This window comes from Piliocolobus tephrosceles, chromosome X (genome assembly GCF_002776525.5).
Source record: "Piliocolobus tephrosceles isolate RC106 chromosome X, ASM277652v3, whole genome shotgun sequence".
Taxonomy (NCBI): Eukaryota; Metazoa; Chordata; class Mammalia; order Primates; family Cercopithecidae; genus Piliocolobus; species Piliocolobus tephrosceles.
The window spans coordinates 68,539,664-68,560,501 of NC_045455.1; the positions used below are offsets into that span (position 1 = coordinate 68,539,664).

The 20,838-nt window shown below is 39.1% G+C and overlaps 1 protein-coding gene across 12 annotated transcripts in view; it reads left to right on the forward strand.

Moving 5' to 3' along the window:
- The first annotated feature begins 5,984 nt into the window (after positions 1-5,984).
- The window catches only part of RCBTB2 (RCC1 and BTB domain containing protein 2), a 45,391-nt gene continuing 30,537 nt past the window's right edge, over positions 5,985-20,838 (forward strand). The window contains exons 1-4 of one of the 12 annotated variants that reach the window (XM_023187300.1): positions 5,985-6,213; positions 15,171-15,269; positions 17,839-17,934; positions 18,280-18,344. In XM_023187300.1, coding sequence (XP_023043068.1) covers positions 18,303-18,344 — 42 coding nt within the window. In that variant the 5' untranslated portion in view covers positions 5,985-6,213; positions 15,171-15,269; positions 17,839-17,934; positions 18,280-18,302. Of the gene's footprint in view, positions 6,214-6,488; positions 6,582-15,170; positions 15,270-17,838; positions 17,935-18,279; positions 18,345-20,838 lie in introns of those variants that run through there. The other 11 variants (XM_023187301.1, XM_023187297.1, XM_023187302.2 and 8 more) reach the window with 11 other exon arrangements.

The following is a 20,838-nucleotide window of genomic DNA, read 5'->3' on the forward strand; positions in this document are numbered from 1 at the left end:
TTCATCCAGAAAGATGGGACAACTGGAAGGAGCGGCTTCCATGTTATAGGTAGATTCAAAGTTTTTCTAATTGGCAATAGGTTGAAAGAGTTAAATTGTTGTCTAAAGCCCTAGAATCAATAGACAGGAATGTCTGGGTTAAGATAAGGGGTTGTGGAGACCAGGGTTTCCATTATGCAAATAGAATCAATAGAAGGGGATGTCTGGGTTAAGATGAGGGGTTGTAGAGACCAAGGTTCTCATTATGCAGATGAAGCCTCCAGGTAGCAGGCATCAGAGAGAATAGATTATAAAAGTTTCTTATCAGAGGTAATTCTCTCCTGAAACAAGAAAAAGGAGAGAGAAGGAAGGGGATTCTCTTTAGAATATCAATTTTCCATTTGCAGGACTACTTCAAGATATGGCAAAGAAAATATATTTGGGGTTAAAATATTTTGATTTCCTTCCTTATCTATCATGTGATGTTATGCCAGAGTCAGGTTGGAAAGTAGGTCACTTTATATAGCACTAAGTAAAACCAGTCTGATGAGACTATGGTTTGGAGGGTGTGACTCCCAAGGCCCCAACATGGTGAAACCTGGTCTCCACTAAAAATCCAAACATTAGCTGGGTATGGTGGTGCGCCTGTAGTCCCAGCTACTTGGGAGGCTGAGGCAGGAGAAGCACTGGAACCTGAAAGGCAGATGTTGCAGTGAGCTGAGATCATGAAACTACACTCAAGCTTGGGCAACAGAAGGAGACTCTATCTCCAAAAAAAAAAAAAAAAAAAAAGCGATTTTAAACCATTAATTTTTAAAAATTTATTTTTTAATTAATAAAATTCTATATATTTATTGTGTATAACATGATCTTTTGATATATGGATACATTATGGAATGGCTGAATGAAGCTAAGTAATATATGCATTACCTCATATACTTATCATTGTGTGTGTCTGCTGAGCACATTTAACATCTACTTTCTTGGCAATTTGTAAATATACAAAAGATTGTTATTCACTACAATCACCCTATTGTACTATAGGTAACTTGAACTTATTCTTCCTACCTAACTGAAATTTTTTATTCTTTGACCAATATCTCCCTGATCCTCCCCAGCTCCAGTGCCTAATAACCACCATTGTGCTGTCAACTTCTATGAGTTCAACGTTTTAAGGTTCCATATGTGAATGAGATCATGTGATATTTTACTTAATGAACTCCATGTTCATCCATGTTGTCACAAATGACAGAATTGTCTTTTTTTTTTTTTTAAGGTTGATTGATTTTTGACAAGGCTGTGAACACAATGGGGAAAGAACAGTCTTCCAAAAAAATGGTGTAGGGAAAATTGGATATCCATATGCAGAAGAATGAAATGAAACCTTTTTCTCACACCAAATACAAAAATCAACTAAAAATGAATTAAAGACTTAAAACTTAAGGACTGAAACTATAAAACTACTATAACATAGGGGAAAACTCCATGACATTGTTCTGGGCAATGATTTTTTTGACGATGACCCCAAAGCACAGGCAACTAAAGCAAAAATAGACAAACAGAATTACATCAAACTATAAATCTTCTGTACAGCAAAGAAAACAATCAACAGAGTGAAGACAAAAGCTAGCACATTGGAGAAAATATTTGCAAACCATACATTTGTTAGGGCATTAATATCCAAAATATATAAGGAATTCAAACAATTCAATAGCAAGAAAACAACCCAATTTAAAAATGGGCAGAGCATCTGAATACATGTTTCTCAAAGAAGAGATACAAATGGCCAAGTAGATGAAAAAAAGTTCGGCATCATTAATCATCAGGGAAATCAAATTAAAACCACGACGAGATACCATCCCACACCTGTAAAGATGGCTATTATAAAAAAGATGAAAAATAACAAGTGTTGGCAATGATGTGGAGAAAAGGGAACCTTTGTTGATAGGAATGTAAATTAGTACAGCCATTACGAAAACCAGTGCAGAAGTCCTCAAAAAATTAAAAATTGGACTATTTTTAGCAGTCTCACTACTGAGTATATGTCCGACGAAAATGAATTCTGTACGTTGAAGAGATATCTGCACTCCCACGTTCACTACAGCATTATTCACAATTGTCGAGATACAGAATCATCCCTAGTGTCCATTCATGAATGAATGGTTAATCCCCTACCGTTGCCCTATTCCTTCCATATAGCCTTTGTTTCAGCCTTACTGAGCAATTTATAATTCTCAAACACATCACATTTCTTATTCTACTTAGAATACTTCCCTTCCCTAACACTTCCATCCCTGACCTTTGTTCTCTTAGCTAACTTATATACACACTGACTCAGCCTCCTGAGTGGCTGGGATTACAGGCACCCACCACCATGCCTGGCTAATTTTTGTATTTTTAGCAGAGATGGGGTTTCACCATGTTGGCCAGGCTGATCAAGAACTCCTGACCTCAAGTGATCCACCCATCTCTGCCTCCCAAAGTGTTGGGATTACAGGCATGAGTTACTGCACCCAGCCCACACTGAAAACTTAATGCTAAAGTTATCTGTTTTGGAAAGCCTTCTTTGATCACCTCTTGGTATTTTGTCATTCTTTCAGTATTGCCACAGTAAGTGTATGTGTGCTTATTATCATCTTTATCACTTTTGTATTCTAACGCCAATTCTAATACCATGCTGAGATGCACAATGCTATACAGCATGGTAATAGCATGCATCAGTAAAGGTGCAGCGTGGCTGATACCTCTACAAAACACAGAGCTGGGCAGTGCACCAATTTAATGAAGTCTCAAGGAATTTAAGTTCTAGAAAACTAAGGTGCTACCCAAGGTCATTCACCTAATCAATGGCACATAGGGCACCAAAGTGCAGGCTGCTTGCAGTCATTCACTCATGCATTCAATCTGTAACAAGCAGACTGATGTAGAAATTTACTGGTGCTAAATTTTTGTTCTGGAGACTCAAAGAGGAAAGAACATTTTCCTCTTCCCTGAAACATAACTAGACTTTCTGAATTTCCAAGAAAAAGTCAAAAGATGGCCCCATCCAACTTTTCTTGTGATTAGGGCCTTGGTGCCTGTATACCTGAAAAGAAAAAAGCAAGATGAATTCCTCTGATTTTGGGTAACTAAAGAAGGCTTAAAGATACCCCAAAGCAGAAGTAACTGTGGGAGTTAAAAAGGGTAGAAAGGGAAGACTTTTATTGCAGCTGGGTCCCCACTGTGGGCTGGAAAAGGACAAGGGCTCCTAGTTTCACGAAAGTAGTGTCATGAACTTGTTAGGACATAAGAAGTGGCAGGACATGGAGGGTTGGGTGGAGAAGGAATGGCCCCAGGCGGAATACAAAAAAAACATGTCTTGAAATAAAATTGCTAAGGGAATGAGAAGAGAGACAAGTCCAAGAACCAAACTCTAGGCATGCCAATGGCTAGAGAAGTGGAGGATGAGCCAATGAAGCTGCTAGTGAGGTGGACGAACCAAGAGACAGGGGCCACCTGAAGGCCAAGGGAAGAAGGTGAATGCTTCAAGATGGCGGCTGTAAGCAACTGTTTCTAATGCTGCTGATAGTTCAAGTGAGATGACGGAAAAGTAACCACTGATTTAGCAATTCTGAGGTCATTGGTGACTTTGCCAAGAGGACTTTCAATAGAGGGGTAGGGGCAAAAGCTTGGCTGAAATAGATTTAAGAATGAATAGGAGGGCCAGGCATGGTAGCTCACATCTACAATCTCAGCACTTTGGGGGGCTGAGGCGGACAGATCACCTGAGGTCAGGAGCTCAAGACCATCCTGGCCAACATGGTGAAACATCATCTGTATTAAGAATACACAAATTAGCTGGGCATGGTGGCACACACTTGTCGTTCCAACTACTTCAGAGGCTTAGGCATGAGAATCACTTGAACCCGGGGAGGCAGAGGTTGCAGTGAGCTGAGACTGAGCCACTGCACTCCAGCCTGGGCAACAGAACAAGATTCTATCTCCAAAAAAAAAAAAAAAAGAAAAAAAAAAAAAGAAAGAAAAAGAAAAATAGGAGGAGGGGATGAGGATACAGTGAGCAAAAATGACTCTTTTAAGACATTTTGGAAGAGACCAGAGAATACATTGGAAGAGACATGTAATCAAGGAACTTTTTAAAAGATAGGCAAATGTTGCACAATATGAATATGCTTATGGGAATGATCCAGCATAGAGATAAAAATTAATAATGTAGGATTGAGAGCTGACAACTACCCAAGTGAAAAAGTTGAGGCTGTAAGGAACACAGGATCTAATACAAAGGTGGAAGAGTTGAACTTAAATAAGAGCATGCACAGCTCATTTCCAGTAATGGAAGGGAATACAGAGTGCACAGGTCCTAATGTAGGTAAAGTTGGGAGATGTGGTGATGGGAACTTTAACTCCTGAAATACTAACCTGTACTCTCTGAGTCCAATTTTTTAGTCTACTGAATTCAGCAATACAGTGAAGTTTAGTAGACCAAATTATCCAAAAATTTTGAAGGAAACTTATATGTGATTGAGACATTTTTACCTCTTACTTTAAACTTTGACCGCCCTGGAAAAAACTGTTGGACCCACATAAAATTGAAATCTTTAGTGAAACACATTCTTTTACAGGTATATTTAAAAGTTTTAACTTCTGAGATAATATCACAGTTTTCAAAACACTAAGACATGTTTTTATTGTTAGCTAATTGTCAGGCTTCACCTGAAGCACAGTGTGAGGCCTGCATGAATTTCAGCTGTCCATAATGTGGAAAAGACCAAGTGTGCAAGGCAAACAGATCTTGCCATGGCTGCTGATGAAAGAAACTTAATCTCTTGGGGCCTGAGTTGCTTTATGTGTAAAGTAAGGATAATCCTTGCTTTACAAGATTATTGTGAGCTCTAAATAAGATAAAGCTCCTGGCAAACAATAGGTGCTTAAAAAAAAAAAAGCCAGCTATCATCACTGAAGTGAGCTTTTTCTGAGAGCAAACATGTTTAACTCATAAATTTCTTTCATTGATAAGATGTAACCAATGGGAAACTTGGGGCAGGCACATGATGCCTCTCTGCATTATCTCTGCAACTTCCTGTGAATGTATACTTACTTTTTCTTCTATTTAGAGCTCTAGGAGAAATACCTGTACACCATCTTGCGCGCCTCCTTATGAGGCTCAGGGGGCTATGCTCAGAGAGTGGAGATAAATGTCTGCCGTCTGTAGCAGAAAGGCAGTTACACATTTTAGAATGACGTTTTTCCGAAGAAATGACAAAAGCCAGACGAAACAGACTGACACGTTCACTGTGGTTTGGAATCTCAGTTTTTCTATCTGGCTTTACTACTTGGCTCTACACTGGAGAGAAACCAGTGTCCTCATGAAACAGCCAGTATAAAAGCAAGCAGCTTAACTTCATAGGAATAGCTAATAACATTTAACTGTTGAGCATTTTACCAAAACCCACTCACGTCAATTTAAGTGTAGTGCAGTGGAAGAAATTATCGCACCTTGCAAAGTTGTGTTGCATTTTACTTAAATCTACAAAGGCCAACAGAAGTGCAGTGTAATATAATAAATTACTGCAAAATATTATAATAATTAGGGGAGAAGGTGGCTGTTACTGAAGCCCTGGGCCCCAAAGTAACTGAGGTCACCCCCACCGAACCCCCCAGCACACATCCCTCATTATTTCAGCATTTGTACTATAGGGGGTTACAGGACTTCCGCCCCAAAGCAATGGGGTGAAAACGTCGGAGCTCCCAGATGGAGGGGCCCCCACTAGAAGAAAAGCTGGAGCAGGCTGGAGGAGAGGGGCTGTGGAAAAGGTTGCTCTCAGCATCAAACACGCCTCCTCCTTCTAGGTCGGGTATCCACAAATTCCCAAGATTTGCGAGAACATAACCCTTGAGAAGGTGGGGGTGACCCACGGAGGAATTCCCTGGAAAAGCCGGGCTGGAGATGCGGCGTCCACTCCCGGGGGTCAACTACGAGGGGAGGGGGCGTCTGCGAGAAAGGGGAGGGGCGGCGGTGGGCAGCCTAGGGAGGAGAGGAGGGGCGAGGCGCCGTCGCCAGCCCCCTCCCCTCGTCTGCGCTCCCTTCCTTTCCCTGTCGGCCGGGCACCCGAGCGCAGCCCGCCGAGGCCGGGCCGTTTCAGGGGGAGGCGCCAAGTCGTCGCGGCGCAGGGCCCCTGACCGTACAGTAACCGCTACCCAGGAGGCGGAGCGGACGAGGCTCCGGCCTGCGCGAAGGTAAGAGGGTGGAGGAGCGGTGTGGCAGGCCGAGGGGGATGGCGGCCGTGACGTGGGATGCTGTCAGGTACCCCTGGGGCAGGCCATCCCTCCCCGCCCTGCAGCCCGACCTCCCCGCCAGAGAACGCTGAGGGGCCCAGGGGACTAGAGCCGCGACCGTGCCACAGGCCTAGGCGTCGCCGCGCATGCGTAAACCTGCTGGCGGTAGCTAGGGGCTAGGTTCTGGAGCTACACCCCAGCCCAGGCCGCGGGCAGAGATTGCCCCGCGCATGCGCAATTCCTCTGGCGTGGGTCCGGCGCGCTGCTCTGGGACTACATCCTGCCCAAGCCGCCGGCCCATGCTGCGCTGCGCATGCGCGAGTTCTCGGGTAGGGGTCCTGTTGGGGTCATTCCAGGGTGATCACCTGCCGAGAGGCCTCTCAATTTAAGCTCTCGCGTCCGGTGCGGCTGGGGCGGGGGAGGGGGGGGCCGTCACGGGTCCCGGGGGAGCGTCCTGCCTGGAGTTTCGCCTTCCTAACCAACTCGCAGCACTGCATAGATTGCTGATGTTTTCATTTCTGTCGCCTCGACCCCTACGCTCCAGTCCCATAAATCTAGTACCCCAGGTCCGGGGCCCCAGACCGGCTCGCTAACTCAGTGGCAGTATATGCTTTGACGTTTGGTCCTGATGTCCAGGAATAGCGCGGAAAGTTTGACTTTGTTAGGCGAAGCTGTTTTGAAACTGTGGAGGGAGGGGAAGAAATCGCCGAGCGTCTTAAGCCGCAACATGACTGCTCTGCTCAGCCCTGGAAATAGAGGTTTTCAGACATTGAAAACTTCCCAAGCGCTCCGTCTTGGCGGAGAAAGAACTGAGTTGGAAGGCGAATTTAGATGAACTTTTTGCTTTTGTTCTTTGCAAAAATTACATAAAATGTTGCAACAGTTCGAGGCCAGGACTATAACAAAATGTATTTCGTGGAGCTACTTTGTACCGCGCTTGGCGACTTACCTTGTTAGAGCTGAATAAAAGTGGTTGAGTTCACAAACAGTGCTCTGGATCATTGCTCTTTCCCCCAGACTCGAAAGTGACAGTCACTGTTTAACGTTTATTCAACCTCCTGGCTTTGCACCTTCCTAGTATTGTGTTCCTGCTGGGCTTTATACCTTACTAGACGGGGGGGGGGGGGGGGGTCTTAGTTAAGTCAGTTTCGTGACCGCTGGGGCTACTGTGAAGAGTTTCTTAACAATGTCATTACTGTGTGCCTTGTAATCTTATATGATGTGCTGATACAGATTTGGGGGCTGGAAGAGCCATTTAGGCTCAGAGAATGAGTACTCTGGGTGAAATGTAATCTATTTCCTGCTAGACAGTACATGCATGTTATTAAGCAGCAGGTAAAAGCAACAAGAATGATAGGTTCTTGCATGCCCCACTTCCACCACTCAGGCCTTATTGTTCTTGCTGGGCTCGCCAAGCAGACCCTCACCCCAGGGCTTCTGCATTTGATATTTCCAGTATGTTCAATGCTCACTTTCCCGCTCCTCCAAAATCTGCATGGCACAGAACTTCATTTAAGTCTTGAAACAATTGCCATCATTTCAGAGAGGTGACTACCTCACCTAAAATGGCTGGCTCTCCAAACTCTTGTACTGCTAGTTTGGCTTTGTAGCACTTAATCACCATCTGATATTATTTATTTGTAAGGGTATGATCAATCTAGCGCCACCATAATTGAAGCTCAGAAGGTATTTGTTAATTGTGGAAATAAAATTGGGAACTAACTTACTCCAGAGATATTTTTGTACTGAACTCAACATAGATTCATTCATTTATTCAACAAAAATTTATTTTCTGTCAGATACATTCTTGGGATGTATCAATGAACAAAAGAGACAAAGATCCCTTCCCTCTGGAGCTTACATTCTAGCAAAGAATGATAAAAACCATATTTGCTTATTAGGTTAGAAAATGACAGACGCTATGAAAAAATGCAAAAGGAGAACAGAGAAAGGGAATTGGGAGTGCAGGTATGGGTTGCAATTTTAAACATCATGGATATAGTGAGTCTGAAGGATAAACCAAAGGTGATGTTTAACATGGAGAACTGGGTTTTGGAGATAAATGTTCTTCTGAGAGAAAACGTTCTTTATCACGCTCTACAGTGTCTTTTATGGGATCCCACAGCATGACCCTTGTGATAAATGTCACCATTTTTTATAGTATATAGGTAAAAAAACATTTTTTCCCCAAATAAGAGTTCAAATTATTCAGGAGTTTACAGTTTAACTTAGCACATCAAATGAAGACACTAGACTTTTACAAGGAAGAGACTAGCCAGACAACTATGTAAATTGTGCTGAGAAAAACTGTATGTTGTCTCCACCGTTTTTTGCGATTGCTTCCAAATGTCCCTCTGACTGTGGATGACTAGTGAAGAACTTTTTTAAGAATGTTCATTGCTTTTCTGTTTTTGAAACTGTGTAGGAGAGGAGCTTAAATCACCCGGTGTGATATTATGCGGTAAGGTATTAAATGACCTCTCTTAGAGGTATCGGAATGAACTGGATAAACCTAACTAAATTTCAATGCATAATTAAAGAAGGCTTAGAGAAAGAGGGTGATGGAGAGGAATAATTTTAGAAAGTAAAGTGTGTTTCCCCTCATGTCCTTTACTTACATAGATTACAAATATTTGGTGTTCAAACACCAAAATTTTACTAATCTAGGACCATAAATGTAAGGAATCCATGGAATTTGCTTATGCCCTACAAAATTATCATATTCAAGTTTGGTTTTATCAGTTGATTAAAGTGAAATTTAAATGCCCCAAGATACTGCTACTGTTGACGTTTACTTGGATTTAAATTACTACAAATCAGGCTGGGCGTGGTGGCTCACCTGTAATCCCAGCACTTTGAGAGACCGAGGCAGTCAAATCTTCTTGAGCCTAGGAGTTAGAGACCAGCCTGGACAGCATGGCAGAACTTTGTCTCTACAGAAAAACAAACGAACAAACAAAAAATTAGCCAGGTGTGGTGGCACACACCTGTAGTTTCAGCTACTTGGGAGGCTGTAGTGAGAAGATCACTTGAGCCGGGAAGGTTGAGGCTGCAGTGAGCCATGATCACACCACTGCACTCCAGCTTGGGCAATAGAGTAAGACCCCATCTAATAAATAAATAAATATTGCTACAGGTTAAAATTGTCCAGGAAAAGGGAGATTGGAGACCAGGAATTATTGGGGTTACAGAGTGACATTAAGGACTCTTGTTAAAGACTAAAAGAGAGGTCCACATGAAGATTTTACTTCAAAGGAGGGGATAGCTTGCCTCCTTGTAAGGGATATTGATCATGTCCATCAATGGAAGGCTGAGATGATACTTTGAGCTTTCATTGTCTGGAAGGAACATGTGTCCAGTTCACATGGTGATCACATTCTAACTGTTTGGACGAACGGAGGCAGGATGGTGCACTTCCGGGTTCTTCTTCACCACCAACTCTTCCCGTGTGTGCGAGAATGCAGCTGACGCCAGGGAAGGTGCAGATTAATCAGGCATGCACCAGGTGATGTCAATCCGAGGAGACCAAGATTTACCTGGTGGCACCTGCGGAGCGGCCGCCCTCCCCCGACATGCCCGTGCCCCGCCTATTGCCCTTCCATTCCTAGAAATGTTGCTCCCAGCAGATGCGCCGGGGGTGGGCTTTCTCAGCCCCCACTCTTGTCCGGACTGTATTAGAAACTCCCCCCTCCCCCCAGCTCCGGTCCCTGAAGCTAGATGACCAAAGAATAAATTTGCAGTTTTGCTTTTAGCCTTGCCTACTTGCTGGTTCTTTTGTGCCCACTCTGGTGGTCTTAGAAAAACAAATCACTAACAACGTGAAGGTTTCCAGGAAACTTAAACCATAATAATTTTTCAGCATTAATCTGACATTAGAGTGGGTTTCTTTTATGTCTTCAGCCTTGCTAATTGGCCTGAGCTAATATCTCTTATGTATATTTCCCTATGGAAGATGTTTTGAGCTAACAAGTACCAGTAGGAGATAGTATGTGAATAAAACAAATTTTGAGTGCATTATAATACATCCTGTATTATGCTGCATGTATGCATGTATATAATACTGAACAAAACCAATCTCAAGTGGAAATGAGCCGAGACCAAGAGGGCCTGCCATGTTGAAGGAATAGGTATGCTGTGGGTCAAAGATCTTTAACAATTAGGATCTCTGTAACAGGCGTGTTAAGATTTTTTTTTGAAAAATTGGATTAAATCTATAAGGACCTAGATTTAAAATGGATTTATAAATGAGATCTCAAGTCTCAACTCACATTAGTTAATATAACAACTTAAAAATATTTTTATCATTTGTGTTATTTTTCATATTTGAAAATGACACTTTCGCTGTGTGTGGTTGAAAAGACTGAAGTTGTCAATCTCAGTAATCTTTTCAATTAAATACTGCTTTGCTTTGTACTGAAGATCTGACTCATCACTCTTGTTGAAATTTGGAAAACTTTTTAAAAAAACTATTTAAAACTTTTTAAAAAATAATTAAAATAGCAACAGTTTTAAAACTATTTAAAACTTTTTAAAAAATAATTAAAATAGCAACAGTGTTTCTGTATTCTACACAACAGTTTTCTGTTTTTCATGAACATATGGCAATATCATTTCCTCTGAGGTCGTGTGCTAGTTTTAGTTATGCTTTTAGTATTTAAGTTTTGTCCATACTGTTTATAATTGTTCCATTTTAATTAGCCATGTAGGTATTTTACTGTTATTTGCCATTGATTTTAGACATCTCATTTAAGTGGAGCTAACATTACAGCTAACATTATCCTTTTTTGCAAGTGAAAATTGGGATCATGTTTTATTATTGTATATGTATTTATATTATTTATAACTTGAAGATGACCCTTAAAAAGCTATTAAAGATACTATCTAATGACTCACCTAAGCATATATTTGGGAACCATCATTATCCTATTGAAATTTATGCGGTCTGCAGCTCATTAACACACTGATGCTGTAAACTGCATGCTGGTACCCTAAAAGACATAGATATTATTTAATTTCCTGTTTCTTTTGATTATAAAAGCATCATCAAATGTGTTGCCCACCCAGATGGGATAATTTCAAGCATAGAGTTCTATATTGAGAGAATTCTAAAAAATATTAATGTGTTTCTCGTGCTCGCTTCGGCAGCACATACACTAAAAAATATTAACGTGTTTCTCAAGCATAGCTTTAGAGTTGATCTCATTAAGTTGAATTTTAAAATATGTAACACTGAGACTTCTCTGCAGGAATTACTATTTCTTCGTCACCCCTTCTTCTGGAATCACTTCTAAAGAAGAATTATTAGCATTTAGAAGCCCCTGATTAACTGCAAAATGTCAGCACTTAAAACCTACCATTGGGTTGGGGTAATGTGGACACAAGCCCCTAAGAGCTGGATATTGTTTTGCTCTACGTTATTCTGTTTTCTCTCATGTATTTGCTTTCAATTCAGTGCCTACTGCAGGCACTGAATTAATATTTGTTGAATTAATTAGGCAAATGAACCTATGTCCTGTAAGCAGCTTAACTCATTTTTTAGGTCAGAGGTATTACCAAGTAATATAACACGTTGTGTAGCAGATACACTGATTAATACTGATTACTTTACCAAAAATAATATGTACCTGTTTTATGTTTTACACAGGGAAATGAATTATTTGACTTTATGTGAAGATTAAGAATGAATGTGTTTATCACATTATCAAAAGAGTGTCCCCTTGTTCAGTAGTCTTTAACTGCATAGTTTTTAAGAGTATAGAGAAAACTCTCAGCATAGAATATATGGAAATAAGGAGTTATCTACCCCAAATGGGGATACTTTAAAAATAAATTATTGAGCCATACAATTAGGAAAACAGCTGAAATAGGAAATGTCATGTGACAGATTACCTTACTTGATATATATTTGGCTTTGAAACGTTACTTTTGTACAGACTTGAAATACTGGCCCCTGAGTGTCCCATTTGGAACCTTTAAAGACAGAGATCAGTGGTGGGAGCTTCTGCTTGGAGAGGGTACTTATCATTCTATTTTCTATTTATATTGCAAGGCAGATATTAGTACAGTAAGATTCTGTAAAAACAGTTTTAGGTTACATTTGAATAAAATGAGGAAATACATAAGAGACTGTTTGGCAAAGAACAAAGCACCTTTTAATATAAATAATTATATATCATATATATATGAGCCAAGTCATATATCCCAAAACAAACATATAAGGGAAAATCTAATAAAGTAACATATAGTAAGATAATCTTACTGTCATCCCATAATAAGATCATATGAGATGATCTTATGCTGTAACACTGTCACTGTGAAGAAAATCTTCCCAGTACTGTTGCCAGCTTTTGCCCTGGTTCTACAAGAAACATTGCCCTCCTATGCAGAAAAGGGGATGCTTGTAAGCAGATTTAGACCATAAGTAGAAAGCACATTTTTGCCGTTTTAATACACTGATATTAAACATTATTTTTCCATTTTGGATTTTTCTTACAGGTACAATAGTATAAATACTACTCATTGGAATGTTATTTAATCCTCCTATTTAAAAAATCTATTTTTTATTATTATTTTTTGAGATGGAGTCTCACTCTGTCACCCAGGCTGGAGTGCAGTGGCGTGATCTTGGATCACGGTAACCTCTGCCTTCTGGGTTCAAGTGACTCTCCTGCCTCAGTCTCCCAAGTAGCTTGGATTACAGGCACACACCCTTACTCCTGGCTAATTTTTGTATTTTAGTAGAGATGGGGTTTCACCATGTTGGCCAGGCTGGCCTCAATTAATCCTCCCACCTCTGCTTCCCAAAGTGTTGGGATTACACATGAGCCACCATGCCCGGCCTATTTTTATTTTTTTAGAGATGGAGTCTTGCTCTGTTGCTTAGGCTGATGTGCAATGGTGTGATCATAGCTCATTTTTTTTAAAAAATTTATTTATTTATTTTTTATTTTTTGAGATAAGATCTTTGGCACCCGGGCCAAGTGTAGTGGTGCAATCATGGTTCACTGAAGCCTTGACATCCAGGCTCAAGCGATCCACCTATCTTAGCCTCCGGCGTAGCTGGGACTACAGGTGTGTACTACCACATGTAGCTAATTTTTAAGTTTTCTGTAGAGACAGGGTCTTCCTATGTTGCCCAGGCTAGTCTGAAACTTTTGGGGACCTCAAGCGATTCTCAAAGTGCTGGGATTACAGGTGTGAGCCACCATGCCTGGCCTTCCTAGGGTATTGATTCAATTTTATTTTATAGATGGCTAAAGAAATTATGAGTTTTCATTACCAAACGTTTATTGAATTTCCATGTCCTTGGTAAAGGCAAAATTAGAATGATAGAATTCTCATTTTAAGAGTTTATTTTCTTTAACGTGGGGTAACCTTAATCTCTGCATCCTGAGATGATTAATTTAAGCTCAAAGTCTTGAAAGCCATCTTGTCAGATGGAAAAGCTGTAGCACACCAGTTTATTGACAGTTACGTGGGACCTTTTGTCTTTGGTATTCCCTCCACCAAAACTTCCCCATGAAAAATTTCCCATCAAAGTCTAGCCAGGCATATGTTGGTATCCCATAACATGTTAAAATGGTATTGTCTTCTGCATGTTTTAAAATTGTATCAAATAGTATACCATATGTATCATTTTGTGACGTAGTGATTTTGGTGAACACTGTTTTGTAGATATACCTGTTTTGATTCTAGATAATTTGTTTTAATAGCTGCATAGTATGCGTATGCCACAGTTCATTGGTTCTGTTGATCAATTCGTTTGCACTTTCTTGCTTTTTGCTGTTGGGAGTATTTGTGTGTATGCTCTAGAGTTTATCTAGGGCAGTGTTGCTAAAATTGCAGGACTTGCTAGTGATCTGGAAATTAGTGGGCTGAGATCAGCATTTTCTTTTAAAATGAAATTGAACAGGATAAAATAGGATAGAGTAGGGTAGAATAAAATAGCATAAAGTAGAAAAAATAGAAAAGATATCAAGCATCTCATGTAGGAGGAGTACGAATTATTTTGTGAAATTTTTGTTTCAGTTATGTATACATATCAAAAAAAGATGGAAAGACTGCTGTGGTCTAAATATTGTTGAACTGTTCTGTAGAGTGATTGTACCAATTTACATTCCTTCTAGCAGTGTATATGAGTATGCCTTCTCATCTACATCCTCGCCAGCACTGGGGAATTGTCCCCCTTGAACTTTTGCTGATAAAAGAGATCTATCTCATTGTGGTTGCATTTCTATTATAAATAACGTGGTGAACTTGAGTATCTTTTAATATGTTTATTAATTTATTCTTCTATGAATTGCATGGATCCTTTGTTCACTTTTGAATTGTGTCATTTGTTTTCTTATTGATTTATAGGCATTCTTTATATATTTTGTATATGAATCCTTTCCAAGCTGTCCATTATGTATGTGACAAATACCAACCCCCATTCTGTGGCATATTTTTGCCTTTGTTCATATTTACTGCTCTTTTCTGTGTGGTTTATGCTTTCTTGTCGTATTTATGAAATCTTTAACTGCTCTGAGGTCATGAAGATATTTCTATACTTCTAAAAGTTCGAAAGTTTTGCTTTTTTTTTTTACATTTCCACATGGATTCTCTCTTATTTTCTGTATGGAAATACTATAGATGAAATTCGCCGTAGTGTACATTTTTTCATATGTTTCAGTGTCCAGATTGTTTAAACCCTCTCCTGAAGCTTATAAAGTATGATATTCAAAAGTTACATTTTATAACTTTAACATTTTTATAATAGAGCATCTCTGCTGCTGACTTTTTAATAGTAGATAGCACAGATACAGTTTTTAAACTGTATTTTTTGCAGATAAAGAATGGATTGTTAAATGTGCAAGATAGTGTATTCTTTTCCTTCTGTTTTTCTCTAATAGAATTTATTTATGTATTTGTATTTCCAGTCACATTAACTTTGCTCTAGAAGACAACTTTACAAGGATCAAAAAGGAGCAGGATTAAAGATGACTGAATACTGGGTTCCAGAAATTTAAAACAATCAGGTACAAAAGTGTTTGGAGGGAATGCTCCCAGCCAGTCAGTATAGAATAAAACTGTTGAGAATGTACGCAAGAAAATCTTAAAGTATCTAGCCCTGAAATACAGTGGAGAGTCCCAAAACAAGGGCTTTGGAATAGTCCCAGTTCTAATACTGGCTCTGACACTGTTGGTCACGTTACTGAAATGTGTGAATAAAATGGAGGCAATGATTAACCTGTTTCATTTGGATATTATAAAGATTAAATGAGATAAGGTGAGGCACTTAGTGCCTGGCACAGAATAACTTTATTTTTATTTTTACTGTTATTATTGCTGTTGTCATTTAGAATACATTTTATCACATCATGGATCTGGCTTTCTGTATGTATATTGTGAATTGTTATTTTAAGTATGTATAGCAACCTATTGTTAATAACCTGGTGAAATCACATGGATAACAGGGTAAGGTAATCTCCACATGTATTACACAAACTATACATGCAAATTGGGGATGCTAGTTTTCTCTATTATGTATGCATCACATTGAAATAATGTAAAAAAAAGCCAACCATCTCCTACAATGCTAAAAAATTCAAAAGACTTTTTAGTAGTAGTATACAATAGTAATTAATCTTGATTTATTTTTAAATCTTGAAGGACTTGCTGATTGACTAATATGAAATTATGTTAATCTTATATTTCATCCAAATTGAATCCTGCACGTCATTTCTTTGAATGTGGTAATTTCCATGACATACATGCAATTATGTCTTAACCTGATGTCAGATAAACAGAATGGCCTGTGTTCCCACCATTCTAATTTTAAAGAGTTTCATTATACTTGAAATTGATGAAAGACACTGAAAAGAGGTTTTGTCCTACTCAAAAGCCCAGGATCACTTTTTCATGATTTTGCACATTAGCAAGATTTCCCTTCTGCTAGGAACGAAAGGGGCCTAGAGTAGTGCAGTGAGGGGCAGTCACATCTCTACTTGGTCCCTTTTCGTTTTTTCTCTTCTCTCCTTTCTTCTCCTCTCCTTTTATTTTTTATTCCAGGAAACTTGGGGCAAATATGGAAAAGGTGTTTCTTGGTAGGAGGAAGGAGAAAGAGAGGGATCTTTGATACAGGCCAGTTCTAATATACACAAAGCTGGGTTCTAAGGATGCTTTCTATAAATACGTTGTGTTTTACTCTGATCCATGGGCTGTGGCAATGAAGGAATCATCGTCTGCCCTTTTGAAGAGCTTACCAATTAATAGAGAAGATACATCATACAAGAATAACTGTCATATGAGGCAGAATTTGAAAAGTGCCATCAATGTAGTTAAAAACAAAACAAAAAAACTGCTGTGGAAATACAGAGAAGAGGTCTCAGCCCATTTGGGTAATCAGGATCCACACTGATGTAAATCTCAGTGGCAGTCATGCTGGGTCTTAGAGAAAATTAGGATTTTAACAGATCTGCTAAGATGCCATAGATAATATGTAGTAAGTATTAATTAAAATGGCAAAATATCTTTCCGTATCATCAATCGGATTGGTTTATACATTTTTAAGTGAGAAACTTCTAAATGATCTTCTTAAAAGCAAGCATATCTTTTTTACTTGTTTCCAAACGTTATAAATAATAATTTGCTATTAATTTTCATAATTTTAAGTTATAATAATTCTGAATAAATTATGATTCCTCATATTCTGCAAGATCTTTTTATAGCTGAGGAAAAAAATTACTAATATCTTCAAGGGTGTAGAAAACATTGATAAGGAACACTGTTTAGACTTGGCCATATTTTGATTATTGTTTTTAATCTGTCTATTATGGGGGTCTCACTCTACTGTAGAAAATATCAGATAAAATGTTCTGATGTTAGTACCTGAAATAAAAGATTATATTTAAGAAAATGGACGCCACCTCATGAATTAGAAAAAGCAACATCTTTAAATACAGCCTTATTGGCTGGGCGCGGTGGCTCAAACCTGTAATCCCAGCACTTTGGGAGGCTGAGATGGGTGGATCATGAGGTCAGAAGATCGAGACCAGCCTGGCTAACACGGTGAAACCCCATCTTTACTAAAAAATACAAAAAAACTAGCTGGGCGAGGTGGCGGGCGCCTGTAGTCCCAGCTACACGGGAGGCTGAGGCAGGAGAATGGAGTAAACCTGGGAGGCGGAGCTTGCAGTGAGCTGAGATCCGGCCACTGCACTCCAGCCCGGGCAACGGAGCAAGACTCGGTCTCAAAAAAAAAAAAAAAAAAAAAAAAGATACAGCCTTATTAAATTGCTTTTTGGAGGACAGGGATTATTTTATTTTTATTTATTTTTAGTGATGACATAGTTAACCTCGTAATTATTGAACCACAGTCCAGACATATTGCATAGCTTCTGCCAGAGCTGCTCCTGCTGTTACTTCTACCTGGTAGAAAGTAGGTGATGTTAGCATGGTTATTAAGGCAAGAACATTCAATGCATTGCTACATGTTGGGTGGCTATTGTTTCAGATTTTTTATTAAGTCCAGAATAACAAAGCCGCATTCATTCATTCATTCATTTTTTCATCATTTTCATTCATTTCTCCTTTTTTTTTTTCCAGCTTAGCAAATCACATATTCTTCTGTGGAACTGAGAATTGATGTCTGCTCTTCCCAGTGATTTGGAACTTTCCAATCCCAGAGAAAAGTTGACCAAGGTCTAAAATTTATTTTTCCTTATCATAGGAAGTCAACTCTGAAATGAAAATTTTCTACTCATTTCCTTTATAGTCTTAAGGACCCATGTATATTTTGAGACTACTTTTTCAGACCTCAGCAGGAAGATTCCCGTAAGAGGCCATCCAGTAGTTCCAGAACAGTTCAAACATTTTTGGAGTTTTGTAGCTGATAATTCCCATGCCTAAAGCTTAATTCCTTTATCTTCCTTTCACAACATTTGAGCTTAGCTTATTTTCTCTGCTTATTAGCAGTGAAGTAATTTTAACCTGCCTAGTTCCATCGAACATAAGGGATCCTGATTTTACCACATACTTTTTCCTCAGGGACTGCCCAGGACTGAGTCCATATGGAAGAAGAACTTCCTCTTTTCTCTGGAGACAGTGGCAAGGTTAGAAAAATCATGCCCTTGGAGCATGTGTGTTCTGTCGCATGAAACATACGTCATGAAGCATCTATTGGTCACCGATAGGAAGATCAATGAGATACTATCTATCTTTGAGGGCTCACAGTGTAATCACTGAGATGCCAGCAGATAATTGTTGTGGGTATGGAGAATGCTGAAGGGGCCAGCAGGGAACCGATATGCCTGAGGTGCAGAGAAAGGGCTCCCAGAGATGGTGACAGTGATGGATGAGGCAGGAAGGCCATCCCCTACCTTCAGACAGTGCTGGCCTGCGAGAGGCTATGAGTTGACCAGTGTTTATCCCATTCCCAGAGATTTTTAAAATTATAAACTGTCTGATCTTCGATGATATGTTCTCAATTCATCATAGATATTCTTTAATTTCTTTCTCCATCACATCTGAACATGACAGTCAACCAGCTTAAGTCCACTCAGTGTCCAGTTGATGTTAAAAGCCTCATATCTTCCTGCATGCATATTGATTTCCATCTTGTGTTATTTTGTTAAATTTACAAAATATCTGCTTTTTGCTATTGACAGCTTAATATTAACTGTCACTATTAACTTTTGTCAGTTTCCCATACTTATTTAATAAAATCAGATCAAAATTCAATCAAACTGTAAAGAATTATGCAAAGCCAGCATCGTGTACAAAGATGGCAAAGCTTTTGAAACTAAACCGTAGCATTACCATGTGCAGACTTAAGTGTTCATTTGTGAGCCCTTGTAGGAAAGTCCAAAAGTAGCTTACAAAAGTAATGTATAGAACTCGAGAGTCTCACAAAATGTTAGCAGAAAACTTCCTAATTTTTCCTAGGAACAGGTTTCATAAAATAAAGAATAGATTCACAGAATCAGCAATGAAATTACAGTATTATAACTACATAGTGATTGAACATATACAAATATATATACGAAGTGTTATAATGAATGAATGACTATAATATAATGAATACTATATAGTGAATATATTTATAAGATATAATGAATATATACAAATTGTTCTAATGCTAGGTAGTACTCAAAAGGTGAAGTGTTGGCATTTTTTCTTAACTCTTTTTTGCTAGGTATGCCTAACATGTAATTTTGATTTTCTTTAAATATACTATATTTTAAATTGAATTGCAACAACTTGATAGTTGTCTGTAATTAAGTGAAGTACGGTTATACACTCGATTCTTCATGTTGCTGGAGAAGCATAGTTATACAGGTAGCACTCACTCAAAGGAAAAAGAAGGTGCAATTTGGCCTCTAATTTTGTGGCAGATGTATTTCCTTAATTATGTTTTCCTTGAGCTAATATTAAAATTTCAGGACTTGACATTTCCCAAACAGATGCCAGATCCTGAAGGAAGGGGAGGTGGACTAGATGTGAGAAAAGTAGTAAAAGAAAGCCGGCCTGGGTTAATTATCACCTGCAGCAGTGTTATTTGCAGTAAGGAGGTTACCTGTGCCAAACCAGGACTGAATTCTAGGGACACCATATTGCCATGCTCTCATTCCTTAGTAGTGCTTTTTTCCCCATACAGACTTTTGTATTGACCACACCTGGTTCTTGCTCAGCCAGTTTCTTACTTGACAGTGGGGCACGGAGTTGATTGGGTCATTCTGCAGAGACAGCTACTATTATGCAGAATGACTGCAGATAGACTGAGGCTCCTATGGGGGACTCTTGTGTGCATCCTACATTGTCTCATGAGTGTGCTGGACAGGAGAATGTATATTGCTTCTCTGAACAAAGATGCTGTAATTCCTTGAGACTGACACAGGTAGAGTATCCCTTATCCGAAATGCTTGGGACCAGAAGCGTTTGGATTTCAGATTTTTTTTAAAATTTTGGAATATTTGCTTTATATTTACCAGTTGAGTATCTTTAATCTGAAAACCTGAAATCTGAAATGCTCCAATGAACATTTCCTTTGAGCAGGACCTTTGAGCATCAAAATTGGTGCTGAAAAAGTTGGGTTTTGGATTCAGATTTTTGAATTAGGGATGCTCAGCCTGTATTAAATATGTACTTCAAAAAATGCAAATACATGCATTTTATAAATTTAGTCATCAGTTCCCTATGTAATAGTTGCCCTAACAAACTTAAAAATTGAGTTGTTGATGACTAACTTCCAGTAGCCAGCTTTCTGCCAGAGATTAAAAACAATGTATTCACATCTCTGTTGTACCCAGGTTATATTGTAATTATTTGTTTTCTATTAAATTGTGACCTCCTTGAAGGGAATGATCATGTCTTATTTTTGTATCTTAGTCAATGATACTATCAGATCCCACATTCTCCTGACTTGTAGCGTCATTTCATAAAACTTACAGACTGGAGGTTTCATTAAAGAAAACACATATTACAATCGCAGTAGCCAGTAGAGTTACGGGCTGGGTACCATAGGTTTTTATACAGGTGGGCCAGGAAGAAAGCCTAGAACTAATCATTTGTAGACAGGTGTGTAAGAGCTGGCTGGAACTTACAGCC